Source organism: Oncorhynchus gorbuscha, linkage group LG14 (genome assembly GCF_021184085.1).
Source record: "Oncorhynchus gorbuscha isolate QuinsamMale2020 ecotype Even-year linkage group LG14, OgorEven_v1.0, whole genome shotgun sequence".
Classification (NCBI taxonomy): Eukaryota; Metazoa; Chordata; class Actinopteri; order Salmoniformes; family Salmonidae; genus Oncorhynchus; species Oncorhynchus gorbuscha.
The window spans coordinates 11,842,603-11,865,125 of NC_060186.1; the positions used below are offsets into that span (position 1 = coordinate 11,842,603).

At 44.4% G+C, this 22,523-nt stretch overlaps 1 protein-coding gene and 1 non-coding gene across 15 annotated transcripts in view; one reads left to right on the forward strand and one right to left on the reverse strand.

Annotated features, from left to right (window-relative positions):
• The window catches only part of magi2a (membrane associated guanylate kinase, WW and PDZ domain containing 2a), a 372,559-nt gene that overhangs the window by 310,742 nt on the left and 39,294 nt on the right, over nt 1-22,523 (forward strand). For all 14 annotated transcript variants that reach the window (XM_046297017.1, XM_046297019.1, XM_046297020.1 and 11 more), the window contains 3 exons: nt 31-152; nt 2,030-2,212; nt 8,358-9,041. In XM_046297017.1, the coding sequence (XP_046152973.1) occupies nt 31-152; nt 2,030-2,212; nt 8,358-9,041 (989 nt within the window). The remainder of the gene's footprint in view (nt 1-30; nt 153-2,029; nt 2,213-8,357; nt 9,042-22,523) is intronic.
• On the reverse strand, nt 4,639-4,716 carry trnat-ugu. The gene has a single exon. It is a non-coding gene; the product is annotated as a tRNA-Thr (tRNA).

Here is a 22,523-nt window from a genome sequence, read left to right on the forward strand (position 1 = left end):
GTGGAATGGTGTACCTTTCTTTCTCTGTAGCCACATAAACAGGCGGACACAGTTTGAGAACCCAGTCTTGGAAGCCAAGAGGAGAGTCCAGCAACACCAGCAAATGCAAGAGCAGGGTCTGTCCTCGCTGCCCCTACCTACTATCTACAGAGGTAAGGCACCCTCTACCTCTACCCAATGTGTTAAGAGTTTGTGTATGATTCTTGTGTGTATATGTTTTTAGCTCTAGGGAAGTGTTTGTGTAATACTCAATCTTCACAACTCCCCTTTCTTCGCTAACACTTTGCTAACACTTTGCTAACACTTTGCTAACACTTTGCTAACACTTTGCTAACACCAGCTTCTCGGTTCAGCACACGTTTACCACCCCACTAAGTTCATCGAGGCTGTCTGAGGTAAACCATGCTGCTATAGGTTGAGAGGGTTTGTCTCCGTGTTAAATTGGCCTCTGTGAGTGAAGGGGTTTGTCTCCATGGTTACACTTCCTGTACGCTGAAAAGTGAAGGCAGTGACAGAAGAGAGGGGTAAAAAACATGAATATTTCCTCACATATAAACAAGGAGATGGAAAGGAAGTTTACTTGTGGGAGCAGCAGACAGTGAGTGGACTACTTTATCTCTGTCACAGTGGTAGAGGAGGTTCCATTCTCCTCCACGTTACCCACAGCCACCCTGGCCCACATCGGCCCTGCCCCGGAGCGCTGCCAGAGCCTCAGCGACCTCTCCCAGTCCCTCCCCCCGGGCCACCGGGTGTCGCTGTTGGACCTGCACACCCACACGCCCCCCGCCTCCACCACCAACTCCCCACTGCGGCGCCCCCACCGGGCGCGGAGGGATACGTCGTGCTTCCCACACCAGCACCTCCACCAGTCGCTGCACGCCTTCGTGGTAGAGCCGGCTGCTGTGGGTTGTAGCCCCCTGTGGTGCTCTCTCAGTAAGTAGGGCAGTGAGTAGTAATACAGGCTTGTTCTTCTTCTGCCTGCACTGAGCTGCCGCGCTCTCTTTTCAAAGCATGCCTGCTCCCCCGGCAGACCCACGCTGGATCCCTCCTCATCTCAGGCGCTCGACTCGCTGCTCGACATGTTTGATGGCGCTACACTACGTTGTGTCTTCCCCTCCTTACGTCTGGCGGCAGGCAGCAGAAACCGTAAACACCCTGCTCTATGTCTGGACGCCTGACAACAAACGTTGGCTTTAAGCAAACGGAGAGAGACGGGTGTGTGCCCCCTACTTGCCTTCCAAGGTGAACGGAGGGGAGATTGAATTGAGTGTGGCAAACCCTCGTTGGCTGAGTTTTCCCCTTTGCCGTGCAAGAGACTATTTCATGAATCCTGGCCTTCCACTTTTTGGTTCCCTGAGCATTGTTTTTTGGGCGGACGAAACGAGCTCATGATTCTTCAGTGTTCCAACAGCATGTTGTTCCAGAATGTGAAGATCTCTCACCTGCTTCCCCTCACCCCTCTGAGAAGGGAAATATACCAAGCTACTCCCATGGATGCTGATTATTCCTTGATTTTCTGCACTGTGTTTTTGCTCCAGCCTCTGGGTGTGTATTCAGCTAACAGAACCCTGGCGTAGGATGGGAGTGGAAGTGATGACAGTTTACATGGCTGCAGACGTTCAGTGGAAGGTCCTTGGCTGTGGCAGCTTGGAGCTGGAGCAAACACCGTCCCACCGGCATAAGTCAGCACCCACCCCTCGCTGTTCTAACCCTGCCTACCTCTCCACCTACCCAGAGAGTATCCCTGTGTTCATGCAGCCCCTCCACCAAACAAGCCTCACCGCTACCATCCTATTGAATGATAAAATGGCCTTGCATCAGCATTTGTGGTGCATCATGCTCGCTTTGTCAAGGTCTAAGTATGATGTATGAGTGTATATTGTTTATTGATTGTGTGTGTGTGTGTTTGTGTATGTGTGTGTGTGTGTGTCCCTGCACACTTGTACATGTGTGTGTTGTGTCTGCCTGCGTGCCTGTCTGTCCGTCCCTCCGTCTGTGTGTGTATGTATGTGTGTGTTCTCCCTTACAGAGAAGCCCCTGTTCACACGGGACGCCACCCAGCTGAAGGGCAGCTTCCTGTCCACGGCCCTGCAGAAGAGCAACATGGGTTTTGGCTTCACCATCATCGGAGGAGACGAGCCAGATGAGTTCCTGCAGGTCAAGAGTGTCATACCTGACGGCCCCGCTGCACAGGACGGAAAGATGGACACAGGTAAAACTGACCTCGCCTGAAAGATGGACACAGGTCAAACTGACCTCGTCTACTCACATTGAACCACACACATTCATAACACAGACTTCTACACACACACAGTGTTTACACACATGTATTCTATACATACTGACAAACAGGTAAATGTGCACATTACATGTACATGCTTACTTAAACGACACACGTACAAGACATGAACACGTACAGATAGCAAGAGAGTGTTTGGACTGGAAATGGCCTCTCCTTGAGTGTCTCAATGGGACAGTCTCTCTGAAACAATGGGACAGTCTATAGTGGTGACCCAGCAGGAGAGATAATCTCTCTCAGATAATCTCTCTCTCTCTCCCTCTATCTATATATATATATATAGTGGTGACCCAGCAGGAGAGATAATCTCTCTCTCTCTCCCTCTATCTATATATATATATATAGTGGTGACGCGGCAGGAGAGATAATCTCTCTATCTCTCTCTCTATCTATATATACAGTGCCTTGCGAAAGTATTCGGCCCCCTTGAACTTTGCGACCTTTTGCCACATTTCAGGCTTCAAACATAAAGATATAAAACTGTATTTTTTTTTGAAGAATCAACAACAAGTGGGACACAATCATGAAGTGGAACGACATTTATTGGATATTTCAAACTTTTTTAACAAATCAAAAACTGAAAAATTGGGCGTGCAAAATTATTGTGACCCAGCAGGAGAGATAATCTCTCTCTCTCTATCTATATATATACATGTGGTGACCCAGCAGGAGAGATAATCTCTCTCTCTCTGCACATGTGTGTGGGGTGCAGTGTGTGTGCGAACTTGCCTGCAAGACTGTTTGGGTGCACATGTGTGTGTGCGGGGCTGAGTTTGTCCATTAATCACTGTAATGTTTCTTAACACCATAACTCCTGGCCCTGCCTGTGCTCCCCGGGCTGCATGGGACACACACACACACACATACACACTGAGAAACTAGCCAACTGCACTAAAAGTCAGCAGGGGAAATAACTCTTGAAGTCCTGTCAATGCTCTCTGCATGGCCCTGAGTAGTTATAAACTACTCTGCATTGCCCTGAGTATTTATAAACTACTCTGCATGGCCCTGAGTATTTATAAACTACTCTGCATGGCCCTGAGTATTTATAAACTACTCTGCATGGCCCTGAGTATTTATAAACTACTCTGCATGGCCCTGTGTCTTTATAAACTACTCTGCATGGCCCTGTGTCTTTATAAACTACTCTGCATGGCCCTGTGTATTTATAAACTACTCTGCATGGCCCTGTGTATTTATAAACTACTCTGCATGGCCCTGTGTATTTATAAACTACTCTGCATTACTAGACTGGACCAAGTGCAGTATTTTCCCTGACTTATTCATCAGTGCCTTGACCTGGTTGTACTGTACTATAATGTACTGTACTGTAGTATACCGTACTATACTGTACAATACTATACTGTACTGTAGTATACCGTACTATACTGTACAATACTATACTGTACTGTAGTATACTGTACTGTATAGTGTTGGCTGATACAGTAGTTGATGAGTCATTTCAGGTCAGACTAGATGGTACATTTTACATTGTGAGATGATCATATGTTTCATGTGCCACAATATATCATGTGGAAGTATTACAATGTAGCTATTCAAATTATAGCCGAGTCAGACCATTACTGCTTTTCCAGCTGGTAGATAGGTATTATTACTAAGGAGGTGTACAGACCATTTTCGACCAACCTTTTCTTGGCGATACTTCCTCAATTCCCGACTTGGAAGATAACGCATGTATTCTAAACTTCCATGGATAGTTGCAGCTGGTTGAATTTAGAAAATGCTTCCTTATTAAATTCATATTTTTTTTGTTCCATGATGTAATCCAACACCGCCAACTTGTCTATTTCAAATATTTTCAAATCTCATTGAGACAGATGGATGTCCACCCCAAAGTGTCTTATGTCATGTGCGTGACTCAGAAATCAATCGTTGTGTTGACTGGCATTCACCTGTCTCAATCAATGAGAAGATTTGAAATAGACAAGATGTCAGTGTACACATTGTTGTATTTACTTCATGGAGAAAAACCTTTAAAATGACGGAGCGTTTTCTAAATTCAAACAAACCACCTGCAACTATTCATAGAAGTTTTGAAAACATGTGTTTCTTCCAAGTCAGGAATTGAGGAAGTATTGCCAAGTAAAGGTTGCAATAATGTCCATCAGCCAGCTGGAACAGCAGTAATGGTCTGATTAGGCAATATTTTTAATAGCGAGGTATACTATCTATTCTGTGGTCCTCCCAATGTCCTCTCCTCTCCTCTCCAGACTCAGTGGCCTAGTTAAGCTGTGTTGGATTATAATATAATATATGCCATTTAGCAGACGCTTTTATCCAAAGCGACTTACAGTCATGTGTGCATACATTCTACGTATGGGTGGTCGCGGGGATCGAACCCACTACCCTGGCGTTACAAGCGCCATGCTCTACCAACTGAGCTACACAGGACCACTAGCAGCTCATCGTTAATAGAGGGAGAGAGAGAAACCAGGCCTGTGGAAGTGTGAAATTCCCCATTTCAGAAGGATTATTTGTCGCTCTCTGTCCGTGCACATACACACACACACTCGCATTCGCACTCACACTGTAAACACGGCCTCTTCTGCCTGCTTCGCTACATGGTTCCAGGCCCAGAGAAATGTGTTGAGGAAAAACATATGATACCATCTCTTTCAGCGGGGACACAGTGGTTAGATGTGTCACTGTATTTGTTAGAGGGAAACCACTGTATTTTTCATGTTAAAGTAAGTGACCTTATACAGTGACCTGGAATGTACAGTATTGGAGGAGGATAAAGTGACACGGTATGTGATGGGGTCCATTGACATAGCGTTGGGTTCATGCAATCAAACCAATAGCAACGTACCTTTGTTTCCACAACTAAACCCACACACGTACCCTTATCTAAAAACTTAAAGCATCTGCTTGTGAAGGGAAGCTACCTACTATTCTTAAAGGTGACTCACCACCTGGATTCGGTCTTATGTAGCAAAATTTGAAATGGTGTATTTTACATTGGATACAAGTAGAGACTCGGAGCTACAAAATGGTGTGTCATACACTAAAATGGCAGATCATACACTGCATTTCTGAGGAACAATGGGAAAATAATTCTGCTTTGAAAGTTGATAAACTTGTAAACTCACTTTTGAGAAAATGGCCATTGAATGTTTTGGTATCTATTGATGAGATCTTTTTTGTCTACACCCATTCAGCATCGTTCACACCCTTTTAAGCTTTAGCCCCACCCATCAAACATGAAAACAGCCTAACCAGCTCTGCCGGCTTTTTTGCGGATGTTTACTGACGTCGGCCATATTCAACGGGTGTTGTGCACTTTAGCTAAAGACATGTAGCTAGCTAGCTAGGTAAACAATGAACCTAGCTAGGTAAACAGCGTGTACGATTACACACTAACGAGCCAGCCAGCTAACGTAAACAACAATCTAGGTAAACAGCAATGAACACGGTGCAAATCATGTCATTCCTAACCTGTATGAATATGCTGGGAGCTAACTAACCAGGTTCAATGATAGCTATCTAACATTAGGCTCTGACTATAAAAGCAAATGGCTCTGGGATACCACTAACGTCAGCCATGGAGCCAACCAGCTAACATTAGCTAGCTAGCGAACAGTACACTTTAACTGGAAATGAAACCACTTTCTGTCAAAATTAGAAATGTGTAATATCTGAAAATGTAGCTAGCTAACACTAGACTATCTTACTTGTGTCCTGTGTAGCTCAGTTGGTAGAGCATGGCGCTTGTAACGCCAGGGTAGTGGGTTCAATGATGGAATGTATCACATGACTGTAAGTCGCTTTGGATAAAAGCGTCTGCTAAATGGCATATATTATTATTATTATATTATTATGCATGATGGATGCGTCTCCCTACCACGGATGCCATGCCACGGTTGCCCTTAGTTTGAAGATGTAATCCGGAGACAGGTGTTTTCTCCATCTCTTTAGCTATCATACTCTAATTCCACTGATTTCAAAGCTTGATCCTCCAGAAGTGGAGAGCAACACATATGCAGCTCCACTACACAAGTTTTTTTTAAAGCCGCGTTCGACACGATTACCAACACAGACTGACCAGCTCAAATAGACAAAAGCCTTCTATATGACAGACCAATCCGAACTTCTCTCTCGGCATGTCCAGCCCCCTCATTATCTCAATCAATCATGGCTAGTGGGAAGATTGCTGTCTTTTTCTGCGGCCAACAAGGCTCATAATTTAAAAAATGTATTCGTTTTTACAAATGGCATACAAGTTTGTTATTAAGACATGAAAGTTCACAGGTTCGAGAAGGCATTTTGATAAACAAATACTTTTTTACGTTCAAACGTCTCTTTTGTGAAGTCGTGACTTGCGACATATGCCTAGTTTCCTGAATGGGGTCACATAGACTAAATAGCTGTTCTGCAGTGACAGCAGTGCAGTGCTGTGGGGTCAGTAGTGCAGTTGCAGTGCTGTGGTTGTCACTGTGTCATCATCAGTGCTAATGCTCTCTTTCTCACTTTCTCTCTTCATCTCTCTCTCCCTCTCTCTCTTTCTCCATATCTCTCTCTCTGTCGTTTTCTTTCTGTCTGTGTGTGTGTATGTGCTAATGGTCCAGATGGCTACTCTGTCCTGTGCCATGGACACATATGGCCTCTACTTCAGTCAGACCCCCCCCTACTGGGGACACTTTAACACTATGATACGATGGGCTGTTCTTGGCAGGAGGAGGGTGTCTCTGTTGAACGACCATTAGTAGAAGATAGATGTTATTCGACTTTGGAGATAGACGTGATGGAAGGGACGGAAGCATCATGGTCCTTGGTGCTAGATAGTGTGTTTCTATTGGTCAGGTCATAGTGTGGAGGTTGGAGGACATTGGTGATTTAAGACGCAGGGTAATGTAGAGCAGAGGTTCGTGATTGTTTTGAGAACGAACTAGAAGTCAAATAAAAGCGGAGGATAGAGACAAAGTGTGTGTGTGTGTGTGGCACTGTGCGAGTGTGTTCGTATGTATGCGCCTGCATATTTGGTGTGTTGAGAAAATGCGAGTGAAATCCTGCAGTGGCGTCCCTCCTCGTCACCTGTCATTAAAGAATGATTTCCTGAGCCACTGCGGCCAGGGCATGATGAGGTCCTGGCGCCATCATTTGTTTTCCAGGAGCGTGTGAAGGTATTGATTGTGACACCAGGGCTCCAGGCAAATGTCGTCCATATTTACCCAGATGAATTAAACAGTCCTGCTTCCGCATGTCACACTGCCTCCAGGAATACGTTAACGCTCTGTCAATATGAACCTGCATTTCAACTCTGAACTCTGACAGAGCGTCTCCACACAAAAAGGAAATGACACTGACAGGGTATGCTAAGTAGACTGGTTCCCAGGTCTGTTTGTGCTGAGTTGCAAACGTCTATGGTAATTGTGCATACATCTCTCTCCCTTTCTCTCCCTCTCTCTCTCCTTCTCTCTCATTGGCATAATAATTATGCTTACAATTGAAAAATAATGATTGTCATTATAAACCTGGGCAGTGCATTTTGGCGATACTGAAATTAAATATGGATGCCACCTTGTGTTCTCCCTCTTAATCAACATCCTTTGAAATATAGAGCCGTATCTCACCTGACAGAACACAAGATACAATATTAAATTGAATACAGCACCAGGGACCGAGATATGGCACTTTGTCAGAGCGAGAGAGAGCTGGTGTGTATTAATTGTCAATAAATAGTTGAGTTATCTACATAGCTGCGAGTGTGTAGTGTACAGTGATGAGGTGTGGCAAATCTCACTTGTTTGTCCACCACACAATTCACTGACTAGTGTATTTCTGTGCCTAATGGTTTTGTCCATTATCTGATGTCTAATTCAGGTATAATAATGCTGGAACCTATTCAGTAATATGCAACGTTCAGATTACATTTTAGATAGAAATGTAGCGTATTGATACTGAGACAAAGACAGATTCTGCATGATAAAGAACCATGCTTGTTCTACACAATATTGAATAAGCCCTATTGAACACCCTATAGGTCTTTGATTTTGCAGTCTATTTGGCCTTGATTGACTGTGTGTCTCCCCTCCTCCAGGTGATGTCATCGTGTACATCAATGACGTGTGTGTCCTGGGCACCACCCATGCCGACGTGGTCAAGCTGTTCCAGTCAGTGCCCATCGGGCAGAGCGTAACCCTGGTGCTGTGCCGTGGCTACCAGCTGCCCTACGACCCCGAGGACCCAAGCGCCGGCGCCACCACCACCCTCCTCTCCCCCCTGGGCCTGATGGAGCAGCGCCCCCTCCTGGTCAATGGACGCTCCAACTACGACAGCTACATGGACTACATCTCGCGCACGGCACGTTTCGTCCAGGAGCATGGTGACCAACATCTCAACGCCCACCACCACCATCAACCCCCTCCGCCGCCGCACCCCGGCGACACCCACCTGGACGGCTCCTCCCTGACGCCCGGCGGGCCACACGGCGAGGACTCTGTGTCCATGGCGTCATCGGGGGCGACGCAGGCGGAGCTGCTGACGCTGACCATGGTGAAGGGGGCGGAAGGGTTCGGGTTCACCATCGCAGACAGCCCTACGGGCCAGAGGGTGAAGCAGGTGCTGGAGCCCCAGGGGTGTCCTGGTCTGTGTGAGGGGGACCTGATCGTAGACATCAACCAGCAGGGAGTGCAGGGCCTCAGTCACACCCAGGTGGTGGAGCTGCTCAAGGAGTGTGCCGTCGGGGCTGAGACCAGCCTGGTCATCCAGAGGGGTGGAGGAGGTAAGAATAACCCTGAGGCCTCCATAACCGGCAGGCTACTTCCTGTCTTTCTTTCCATGTAGCAGAGCTTCTTCATATACCCATCTCTATCTCTCTGTGTCTGTCTCTGTCTGTACAGTCATGGCCATAAGTTTTGAGAATGACACAAATATACATTTTCACAAAGTCTGCTACCGCAGTTTGTATGAAGGCAATTTACATATACACCAGAATGTTGTGAAGAGTGATCAGATGAATTGCAATCAATTGCAAAGTCCCTCTTTGCCATGCAAATTAACTGAATCCCCAAAAAACATTTCCACTGCATTTCAGCCCTGCCACAAAAGGACCAGCTTGACATCATGTTAGGGATTCTCTCATTTTTATTTTTTATTTCACCTTTATTTAACCAGGTAGGCTAGTTGAGAACAAGTTCTCATTTGCAACTACGACCTGGCCAAGATAAAGCATAGCAGTGTGAACAGACAACACAGAGTTACACATGGAGTAAACAATTAACAAGTCAATAACACAGTAGGAAAAAAGGGGGAGTCTATATACATTGTGTGCAAAAGGCATGAGGTAGGCGAATATTGCAGATTAATACTGGAGTGATAAATGATCAGATGGTCATGTACAGGTAGAGATATTGGTGTGCAAAAGAGCAGAAAAGTAAATAAATAAAACAGTATGGGGATGAGGTAGGTAAAAATGGGTGGGCTATTTACCGATAGACTATGTACAGCTGCAGCGATCGGTTAGCTGCTCAGATAGCAGATTTTGTTGTGGTGTGAGTGTTGACGAGGACAAGGCTTTAAATCACTCTTTCATGCTGATTGAGTTCGAATAATAGACTGGAAGCTTCAAAAGGAGGGTGGGGCTTGGAATCATTGTTCTTCCTCTGTCAACCATGGTTACCTGCAAGGAAACACGTGCCGTCATCATTGCTTTGCACAAAAAGGGCTTCACAGACAAGGATATTGCTGCCAGTAAGATTGCACCTAAATTAACCATTTATCGGATCATCAAGAACTTCAAGGAAAGTGGTTCAATTGTTGTGAAAAATGCTTCAGTGCGCCCAAGAAAGTCCAGCAAGCGCCAGGACCGTCTCCTAAAGTTGATTCAGCTGTGGGATCGGGGCACCACCAGTACAGAGCTTGCTCAGGAATGGCAGCAGGCAGGTGTGAGTGCATCTGCACGCACAGTGAGGCAGAAACATTTGGAGGATGGCCTGGTGGCAAGGTGCTCCGTCATGCTGGAAAAGGCATTTTTCGTCACCAGACTGTCCCTGGATGGTTGGGAGAAGTTGCTCTCGGAGGATGTGTTGGTACCATTCTTTATTCATGGCTGTGTTCTTAGGCAAAATTGTGAGTGAGCCCACTGCCTTGGCTGAGAAACAGCCCCACACACAAATGGTCTCAGGATGCTTTACTGTTGGCATGACACAGGACTGATGGTAGCGCTCACCTGGTCTTCTCCAGACAAGCTTTTTTCCGGATGCCCCCACAATCGGAAAGGGGATTCGTCAGAAAAAATGTCTTTACCCCAGTCCTCAGCAGTCCAATCCCTGTACCTTTTGCAGAATATCAGTCTGTCCCTGATGTTTTTCCTGGAGAGAAGCTGCTTCTTTGCTGCCCTTCTTGCCATAAGGGAAAAGTGATAACTAAGTGGCTTAGGGAACAAAACATCAATATTTTGGGTCCATGGCCAGGAAACTCCCCAGACCTTAATCCCATTGAGAAGTTATGGTCAATCCTCAAGAGGCGGGTGGACAAACAAAAACCCACAAATTCTGACAAACTCCAAGCATTAATTATGCAAGAATGGGCTGCCCTCAGTCAGGATGTGGCCCAGAAGTTAATTGACACCATGCCAGGAGGGATTGCAGAGGTCTTGAAAAAGAAGGGTCAACGATGCAAATATTGACTCTTTGCATCAATTTCATGTAACTGTCAATAAAAGCCTTTGACACTTATGAAATGCTTGTAATTATACTTCAGTATTCCATAGTAACATCTGACAAAAATATCTAAAGACACTGAAGCAGCAAACTCTGTGGAAATTAATAGTTGTGTCATTCTCAAAACTTTCTCAAAGCTCTCACACGGTCTTTCTCCTCCTTTTACTCTATCTCTCTCTCTCTCTTTTCCTGGTGACCTGGTCCAGGTGAGTGTGTGTGTCCTGTCTGTGTGTGTCCTGTCCTAAGACCACAGAAACCCATTATACAGTATGGCCGTGTTTAACTGACACACAGCTACTCTCACGTGATCTTTACTCTACTTTACTTTACTTACTAGGGAGTGAAAAGTGCTTACCTTTACTCTGAAGGTCTCATGTTGTGCATATTTAGCTTGCTCTCTTTCTTTGGCATCCGAACAGAGATTTTATTGATTCCATTTCCTGCTTGATAAAAAATCTGACTCACATTAAAGGTTTTTAAGTTAAGTTTTTCTATTTGTACTGCGACCTTTTAGAAAAGTTCAGTATGTGTGCAGAGTCTCGACTTTTGTGTGCAGGAAATTACAGCCAAAATAAAAAGACAATGACGTAAGCAAGATATAAGCTGCTACCCTTACTAACATACTGTATACTACATACTTAGTGAGTATATACTACATACTATATACTATTAGTTCATTTTAGTATACTGTAAACGAACAGTATCCTTTCAGTTGAGCGTACTAGCTCTTCGCCTGTCTACCGAAAGTTGATGCTGTTGCTATGCAACCTCTTGCTAGCTAGTTATAGCATACAAATACATAGTTAGACATTTTACGACTTCGGGTGTGTTCTTAAATTCCATCTGGAGTGACAGAGTGCGCTCGTAAATTCCGAGCTTTGTCAAATTGTCCGTTTGTAAATTCAGAGCGTTTCGCTCTCGGAGCACACACTGGACACCCGGGCCGAGGAGTAGGGTTGCTTTGAGGGTTCTGACCTTACAATGACAGTCAAGCACCCACACTAACGTTGGCTAGCTTGCTAGCTACTTCCAGACACAAATGAGACCACTCTGACCATTTTACTCGCCCTAGCAGAGCCGGTTAGGCAGTTTTCATGTTATCCAGAGAGTTGGTGACTGTAACTGTGCTGCTGGCAACAATTTAAGAACTTTTTTTCCCTAACGTTTACTGACACTGGCCATATTCAATGGGTGTTGGGCGCTCGTATATTCATTGTTCTGCAAATCGGAGCGCATTTACGAAAGCACCTGAATGTCCATTGAGAGCGCACAACGCTATACCATTTAGCTAAGCTAAGAATGAAGGGAATAATCAAGTCAATAAGCGTTAGGTAGTTAGTTAGCCTATAGTTAATATACTTGCACGTTTGATGTATAAGTAGTCAACTAACGTTAGGTAGCTAGCTAACAACATACCGGTACATACTGCTGTAATGATATGCTATGTGGTTCGTAAGGACAGTGGAGCTAACAAATTGTCAGCCAACATAACATGTAAGGTAACTTATTTGAAAAGTCATTACTTTATTACAATGCTCAACATTTTCTTAACATTGTCATAATTAGTTAAAGCAATGAATTTGTATCTGCTCTCGTTGTACTTCAGCTGCATATTTTTCACAATTTTCTTCAAATCTGAAAACTATGCCCATTTCCTGAAGAATTGCACTATGGGCCCTAAAGTACAGATATAGTGTCCTCTGCTTGTATGCTTCCTATTTTGGAGAATGTATTATGACATCTGGGAACTTTTGGCATACTAACTATATCCATACTATGACCAATAAGCATACTATATACTCAATTCACATCACAAATAGTACGGTTAGTGTGGTTAGTATGAGTGTTCGAACAGCTATAGAGTGTAGATCTATTCTATGTGCGCTATTTCTATGCTTCCCGTTCTTAAGTTTATTTTTAGCCTCTTTTACTTTCGGTTTTGTACACCAGCTTCAAACAGCTGAAAAAACTATGGTTATGGAAAATATATTTCATAGCGGTTTAGATGGTACAATGATTCACTACACAATGACTGCTTGTTTTGTCACATAAACTGAGAAATTTCTGCATTGTGCACCTTTTAAGATTTTATTTGGAACCCAATAGCACTGTGGTCACCTATTCAATTTCCTGCTTGATAAAAACACTGACTCATTTTCAAGGTGTCTGTTTTCTATTTGCTCTGCAACCTTACTTTTAGAAAAGTATGTCAGACTTTTGTGTGCAGAGAATTACAGCGTGAAATAAATAGACGATGACCTGATCAGGATATTGAATGTTAACAGGCCACCGCTAGTTGCTAATTCGCGCTATAGTGCTTTTATTTTGTTTGTCTGAGAGAAAGGCCTGCTAAGAGACAACATGTAACAGGTTGCTAACAGGCAACATGTAACGGGCTGCTAACAGACAACATGTAACAGGACTGCTAACAGGCAACATGTAACAGGCTGCTAACAGGCAACATGTAACGGGCTGCTAACAGACAACATGTAACGGGCTGCTAACAGACAACATGTAACGGGCTGCTAACAGGCAACATGTAACGGGCTGCTAACAGACAACATGTAACAGGCTGGCTGCTAACAGACGGGCATGCTAACAGGCTGCTAACAGACAACATGTAACGGGCTGCTAACAGACAACATGTAACAGGCTGCTAACAGGCAACATGGAATGGGCTGCTAACAGACAACATGTAACAGGCTGCTAACAGGCAACATGTAACAGACAACATGTAACAGGCTGCTAACAGGTAACATGTAACAGGCTGCTAACAGACAACATGTAACAGGCTGCTAACAGGCAACATGTAACGGGCTGCTAACAGGCAACATGTAACAGGCAACATGTAACAGGCTGCTAACAGGCAACATGTAACAGGCTGCTAACAGACAACATGTAACAAGCTGCTAACAGGCAACATGTACCAGGCTGCTAACAGACAATATGTAACGGGCTGCTAACAGGCAACATGTAACTGGCTGCTAACAGACATGTAACAGGCTGCTAACAGACAACATGTAGCAGGCTGCTAACAGACAACATGTAACAGTCTGCTAACAGACAACATGTAACAGTCTGCTAACAGACAACATGTAACAGTCTGCTAACAGACAACATGTAACAGTCTGCTAACAGACAACATGTAACAGTCTGCTAACAGACAACATGTAACAGTCTGCTAACAGACAACATGTAACAGTCTGCTAACAGACAACATGTAACAGGCTGCTAACAGGCAACATGTAACAGGCTGCTAACAGGCAACATGTAACAGGCTGCTAACAGGCAACATGTAACAGGCTGCTAACAGACAACATGTAACAAGCTGCTAACAGGCAACATGTACCGGGCTGCTAACAGACAATATGTAACGGGCTGCTAACAGGCAACATGTAACAGGCTGCTAATAGACAACATGTAACAGGCTGCTAACAGGCAACATGTAAAAGGCCTGCTAACAGACAACATGTAACAGACAACATGTAACAAACTGCTAACAGACAACATGTAACAGTCTGCTAACAGACAACATGTAACAGTCTGCTAACAGACAACATGTAACAGTCTGCTAACAGACAACATGTAACAGTCTGCTAACAGGCAACATGTAACAGGCTGCTAACAGACAACATGTAACAGGCTGCTAACAGACAACATGTAACAGGCTGCTAACAGACAACATGTAACAGACAACATGTTTGAGCGTCAGTACAGAGACAAAGTGGAATCTCAATTCAATGGCTCAGACACAAGAGGCATGTGGCAGGGTCTACAGTCAATCACGGACTACAAGAAGAAACCCAGCCCAGTCACGGACCAGGATGTCTTGCTCCCAGGCAGACTAAATAACTTTTTTGCCCGCTTTGAGGACAATACAGTGCCACTGACACGGCCTGCAACGGAAACATGCGGTCTCTCCTTCACTGCAGCCGAGGTGAGTAAGACATTTAAACGTGTTAACCCTCGCAAGGCTGCAGGCCCAGACGGCATCCCCAGCCGCGCCCTCAGAGCATGCGCAGACCAGCTGGCCGGTGTGTTTACGGACATATTCAATCAATCCCTATACCAGTCTGCTGTTCCCACATGCTTCAAGAGGGCCACCATTGTTCCTGTTCCCAAGAAAGCTAAGGTAACTGAGCTAAACGACTACCGCCCCGTAGCACTCACTTCCGTCATCATGAAGTGCTTTGAGAGACTAGTCAAGGACCATATCACCTCCACCCTACCTGACACCCTAGACCCACTCCAATTTGCTTACCGCCCAAATAGGTCCACAGACGATGCAATCTCAACCACACTGCACACTGCCCTAACCCACCTGGACAAGAGGAATACCTATGTGAGAATGCTGTTCATCGACTACAGCTCGGCATTCAACACCATAGTACCCTCCAAGCTCGTCATCAAGCTCGAGACCCTGGGTCTCGACCCCGCCCTGTGCAACTGGGTACTGGACTTCCTGACGGGCCGCCCCCAGGTGGTGAGGGTAGGCAACAACATCTCCTCCCCGCTGATCCTCAACACGGGGGCCTCACAAGGGTGAGTTCTGAGCCCTCTCCTGTACTCCCTGTTCACCCACGACTGCGTGGCCACGCACGCCTCCAACTCAATCATCAAGTTTGCGGACGACACAACAGTGGTAGGCTTGATTACCAACAATGACGAGACGGCCTACAGGGAGAAGGTGAGGGCCCTCGGAGTGTGGTGTCAGGAAAATAACCTCACACTCAACGTCAACAAAACTAAGGAGATGATTGTGGACTTCAGGAAACAGCAGAGGGAACACCCCCCTATCCACATCGATGGAACAGTAGTGGAGAGGGTAGTTAGTTTTAAGTTCCTCGGCATACACATCACAGACAAACTGAATTGGTCCACTCACACTGACAGCGTCGTGAAGAAGGCGCAGCAGCGCCTATTCAACCTCAGGAGGCTGAAGAAATTCGGCTTGTCACCAAAAGCACTCACAAACTTCTACAGATGCACAATCGAGAGCTTCCTGGCGGGCTGTATCACCGCCTGGTACGGCAACTGCTCCGCCCTCAACCGTAAGGCTCTCCAGAGGGTAGTGAGGACTGCACAACGCATCACCGGGGGCAAACTACCTGCCCTCCAGGACACCTACACCACCCGTTGTTACAGGAAGGCCATAAAGATCATCAAGGACATCAACCACCCGAACCACTGCCTGTTCACCCCGCTATCATCCAGAAGGCGAGGTCAGTACAGGTGCATCAAAGCTGGGACCGAGAGACTGAAAAACAGCTTCTATTTCAAGCCCATCAGACTGTTAAACAGCCACCACTAACATTGAGTGGCTGCTGCCAACACATTGTCATTGACACTGACCCAACTCCAGCCATTTTAATTATGGGAATTGATGGGAAATGATGTAAATATATCACTAGCCACTTTAAACAATGCTACCTTATATAATGTTACTTACCCTACATTATTCATCTCATATGCATATGTATATACTGTACTCTACATCATCGACTGCATCCTTATGTAACACATGTATCACTAGCCACTTTAATAATAATAATATAATAATATATGCCATTTAGCAGACGCTTTTATCCAAAGCGACTTACAGTCATGTGTGCATACTTTGTTTACTTTGTCTACACACTCATCTCATATGTATATACTGTACTCGATACCATCTACTGTATGCTGCTCTGTACCATCACTCATTCATATATCCTTATGTACATGTTCCTTATCCCCTTACACTGTGTATAAGACAGTAGTTTTGGAATTGTTAGTTAGATTACTTGTTGATTATCACTGCATTGTCGGAACTAGAAGCACAAGCATTTCGCTACACTCGCATTTAACATCTGCTAACCATGTGTATGTGACAAATAAAATTTGATTTGATTTGATGTAACAGTCTGCTAACAGACAACATGTAACAGGCTGCTAACAGACAACATGTAACAGACAACATGTAACAGGCTGCTAACAGACAACATGTAACAGGCTGCTAACAGACAACATGTAACAGGCTGCTAACAGACAACATGTAACAGGCTGCTAACAGACAACATGTAACAGGCTGCTAACAGACAACATGTAACAGTCTGCTAACAGACAACATGTAACAGGCTGCTAACAGACAACATGTAACAGGCTGCTAACAGACAACATGTAACAGGCTGCTAACAGACAACATGTAACAGGCTGCTAACAGACAACATGTAACAGGCTGCTAACAGACAACATGTAACAGGCTGCTAACAGACAACATGTAACAGGCTGCTAACAGGCAACATGTAACAGGCTGCTAACAGACAACATGTAACAGTCTGCTAACAGACAACATGTAACAGGCTGCTAACAGACAACATGTAACAGACAACATGTAACAGGCTGCTAACAGACAACATGTAACAGGCTGCTAACAGACAACATGTAACAGGCTGCTAACAGACAACATGTAACAGGCTGCTAACAGACAACATGTAACAGGCTGCTAACAGACAACATGTAACAGGCTGCTAACAGACAACATGTAACAGGCTGCTAACAGACAACATGTAACAGGCTGCTAACAGACAACATGTAACAGACAACAAGTAACAGGCTGCTAACAGACAACATGTAACAGGCTGCTAACAGACAACATGTAACAGGCTGCTAACAGACAACATGTAACAGTCTGCTAACAGACAACATGTAACAGGCTGCTAACAGACAACATGTAACAGACAACATGTAACAGGCTGCTAACAGACAACATGTAACAGGCTGCTAACAGACAACATGTAACAGGCTGCTAACAGACAACATGTAACAGTCTGCTAACAGACAACATGTAACAGGCTGCTAACAGACAACATGTAACAGGCTGCTAACAGACAACATGTAACAGGCTGCTAACAGGCAACATGTAACAGGCTGCTAACAGACAACATGTAACAGGCTGCTAACAGGCAACATGCAACAGGCTGCTAACAGACAACATGTAACAGGCTGCTAACAGGCAACATGTAACAGGCTGCTAACAGAAAACATGTAACAGGCTGCTAACAGACAACATGTAACAGGCTGCTAACAGACAACATGTAACAGGCTGCTAACAGGCAACATGTAACAGGCTGCTAACAGGCAACATGTAACAGGCTGCTAACAGACAACATGTAACAGGCTGCTAACAGACAACATGTAACAGGCTGCTAACAGACAACATGTAACAGGCTGCTAACAGACAACATGTAACAGGCTGCTAACAGACAACATGTAACAGGCTGCTAACAGGCAACATGTAACAGGCTGCTAACAGACAACATGTAACAGGCTGCTAACAGACAACATGTAACAGGCTGCTAACAGGCAAAATGTAACAGGCTGCTAACAGGAATTCTTGAATACCTACATAAAAAAATCTAACTTATTTGATATATGGAGGATCGCTAACCCTACGGGTAGGGAATACTCCTTTTACTCTCATGTTCACAAGGTTTACACTCGAATTGACTACTTTTTGTTGGATGGTAGACTACTCCCCTATACCTGTAATGTGAGGTATCATGATATTATAATCTCGGACCACAGTCCACTCACCTTCTCCTGAGATTGGGTGACATTGTACCAAACGAGAGGGTCTGGAGGTTGAATCCTCAGCTCCTCACAGAACCAACATTCTGTGAATATCTTAAAGACCAAATTAAATTTTTCTTTGATACCAACGACAACACAGAGACCTCCCTAGCATTATTGTGGGAAACACTGAAGGCTTATCTGAGAGGCTGTATCATCTCCTTTCAGGCTGCCAGGAGTAGGCAAAACAGAGGAAAACTGGAAGAACTAGAGGGACAAATTCACTTACTGGATAGGGAGAATGCTAGCCACCCATCTATGGAGAAACATAAAAAAATGACCTCTTTAAAATTTGAATATAATCAGATTCTCTCAGCTAAAATTGCTAAATCTTTTCTCTATGCCAAGCAAAAATATTTTGAGTTTGGTGACAAACCACACAAATTACTCGCCAGACAACTTCGAAAAAATGTGAGTGACCGAATGATTCACAGGGTTAAATCTGCATCTGGGGAATTACTCTCTTTCCCCAAAGACATCAATGACAAATTCCGGCAGTTTTATGAGACTCTATATACATCTAAAGCGGATCCTATCCCCTTAATTATGCAAACATTTTTGGAGGACTGTAATCTTCCTGCCCTGAACCAGGAAGATTCTAACTTCCTGAATAAGGAAATATCTCTTGATGAAATCCGAGAAACAATTAAATCTCTAAAGAGTGGCAAGACCCCGGGCCCAGATGGATACCCTGGTGAATTCTATAAAACATTCAGCAACATGCTCTCCCCCTATCTGCACAAAATGTTGATTCAGGCCAATGAGGATGGAGCTCTCCCTTCTACTTTGGACGAAGCGTTCATTACATTTATACATAAGAAGGGTAAAGATCCAGAAGAGGTAGGGTCATACAGACCAATATCTCTCCTTAATACAGACCAAAATATTTTTTGCAAAAACTCTGGCTAACAGGCTTAGCACTTTAATTGGCAAATTGGTCCATTCGGATCAGACCGGCTTTATCCCTAACAGAAACTCATTCTTCAATCTCAGGCGCCTCTTCAATATTATGTATTCTCAGAGGTTACCCAACGTGGACCTTGCCGTCATATCTCTTGACGCCGAAAAGGCCTTTGACCAAGTTGAGTGGCCCTATCTATTCAAGGTCCTACAGAAATGTAATATTGGAGATAGGTTCATAAATTGGATCCAGCTTTTATATAGGAACCCCTGTGCCAGAATACTCACTAACCAATCATTGTCGCCCCGATTTAACCTCAACAGGGGGACAAGGCAGGGTTGTGCGCTGTCGCCAATGCTCTTCGCCCTAATTATCGAACCGCTCGCTCAGACGATTAGATCTCATGCAGCAATACACGGCTATAATACTAAAGATACTCTAAATAAGATCTCCCTATACGCAGATGACATCCTCCTCTATGTAACAGAACCCCAGGCTAGTATCCCAGCTATTCTTGATGTGATCAATTTGTTTGGTACCTTCTCGGGATACAGAATAAATTGGAACAAGAGTGAATTAATGCCCATACGGTCGCAAAATACCTCCTGGCTAGAACATCTCCCATTTAAGTTATCTTCAGAAAAATTTACCTACCTAGGAATTGTAGTTACCAAACAATACTCCTTACTATTTAAAGAGAATTTCCCCTCTCTGATACAAAAACTCAAAGCAAACATACTATTTTGGAGAACTCTCCCAATTTCTCTGCTCGGAAGAATTAATGCCATTAAAATGGTCTTCCTCCCACAACTGCTCTACCTATATCAGAACATCCCAGTATTCATACCTAAATCCTTTCATAAACAACTGGACTCAATTATCAATCCTTTCATCTGGGATTATAAAACACACAGGATAGGTAAAAAACACCTCTGTAAATCCAAGATGGAAGGAGGATTGTCTCTCCCAAATGTTATATTTTATTACTGGGCCGCTAACCTCCGCATTGTTACGTTTCTGTTGGATGACGTACTCCCAGCACCCAGCTGGCTTAGTATGGAGCGGGAGGAGTGTCACCCCTTCTCTATTGGGGCTGTGATTTTGTCGCCTGTCAATCTGGAGATGTCACTTTATTGTAACAATCCTATAATACATAGCACAGTCCGAATCTGGAAGCAAATTAAAGTCCACTTTGAGCTCAGACCAATGTCATTCATGCTCCCTGTCGCCAGGAATCCCTCCTTTGCCCCTTCTAACCTTGATAACACCTTTGAGCGATGGGGAGAGTTGGGGATAAGCACCATAGGGGATTTATACATAGAAGGGACCTTTGCTTCCTTTGAGCTGCTGAGGGAAACTTATAATCTTCCCAGAAGTAATTTTTTCAGATACCTACAAATTAGAGACTACGTTAGAAAACACCTCCCAACATTTGGGAATGCTAAACCTTCCATGTTTGACGGATGCATAAAAATATGCCCCACCTCAGATAAACTGATATCGCGTCTATATGATGCTTTTCAATCTGTTAGCACACCTTCTACTGATGCCATCAAGGCAAAATGGGAGGAAGAACTAGGGACTGACATCTCAGTGGCAGACTGGGAAGAGAGCTTGGAGTATATCCACACATGCTCCATTAATTCCAGACATCGTCTCATACAATTCAAGGTATTACACAGATTACACTATTCCAAAACTAAACTGCATAGGATATTTCCTGACACATCCCCTACATGTGATAAATGTCAGGCTACGAAGGGTACACTACTCCACTGCTTTGCCCTATGCTCTAGCTTGCATGGTTATTGGTGTGGAATTTTTTGGATCCTCTCTGAAGTTTTGGAGACTTCAATAGATCCAGACCCGCTTCTGATAATCCTGGGAGTATCTGAGTCCCTAAACAGATTAACCAACCCCCAAAAACAACTAATCTCGTATGGTCTCATCTCGGCAAAAAAACTAATCTTGTTGTTTTGGAAAAGGAGGGAAGCGCCCTCTACCAAATTATGGCTCAGTGAATTGGCAAACACTGTACACTTAGAAAGAATTAGATATATTCTGAACAATAAATTATCAACATTTGATAAAATCTGGCAGCCTTTCCTCTCCTACTTGGACGAGTCGGCGCTGTGAATTTGTACTTATTAACGCACCCTCAATGGTAAAATTTGTATCTACCTTTGGGCAGCGTGTGCTGGCCCTACCACCCGAGCAGTTGGGAGGGGGGGGATTGGGGAAGGGGGATAGGGGGGACATCTTCCCTCTTTCTTTCTACGTGTCCTTGTTTTGTATGTCGTGTTTTGTATTATTTGTTCTGCACCCAGAACTCTGGGTCTTGTTGTTCCTGTATGCTCTTTTATGTTTAGATAAGAATTGTATACCTGTCATGTATACCTATACACCATTCTTGTGTGTGTTTAATAAAAATATTTGAAACATAGAAAATGGTCCCTTTCTAATATAAGGTAGAAACCCTCTACTTGATGGACCTTGTTTAATGTGACGTCAGTATGGTTTTGTATCATTCAGGGGAGAGAGAGAGAGGGAGTGATCCCATCCACCGTAGAGGTTAATAGCAGGACATGAGTTGTAGTTAAGCCTACTGTGATCAGGAAGCTCCCATTAATCCTCCTGCCCTACTGAAGTGTGGAGTCAGTGATTACAATAATGCCCCACAATGACTCAGCTATTACACTGCCCCCCCCACACACACACACACACACCCGTCAATAATTGTTGATCAACTGGTAGAAGACTAATAGTCAGAGAGCCAGGCAGATAGCTCCATGGTGACTAACTTACAGAGAAAGGTCAATGTCATTTTAGGAATTGATTTACTGTCAGTTGCACATTTCTTTCTTTATTAGGCTGGCATGTAATCCAGGGCCCCACAGAGCGCATGTGAACAGAATGAAAAACAGGGGGAAGCAGGGGAATGGAGGAGAGAAGAAAGCAGAAGATGTGAGACCAGGAAGTGGGGAAAGGGATTGGGTGCTGAGAGGGTTAAGTCACTTTTGTCTCATGAGGG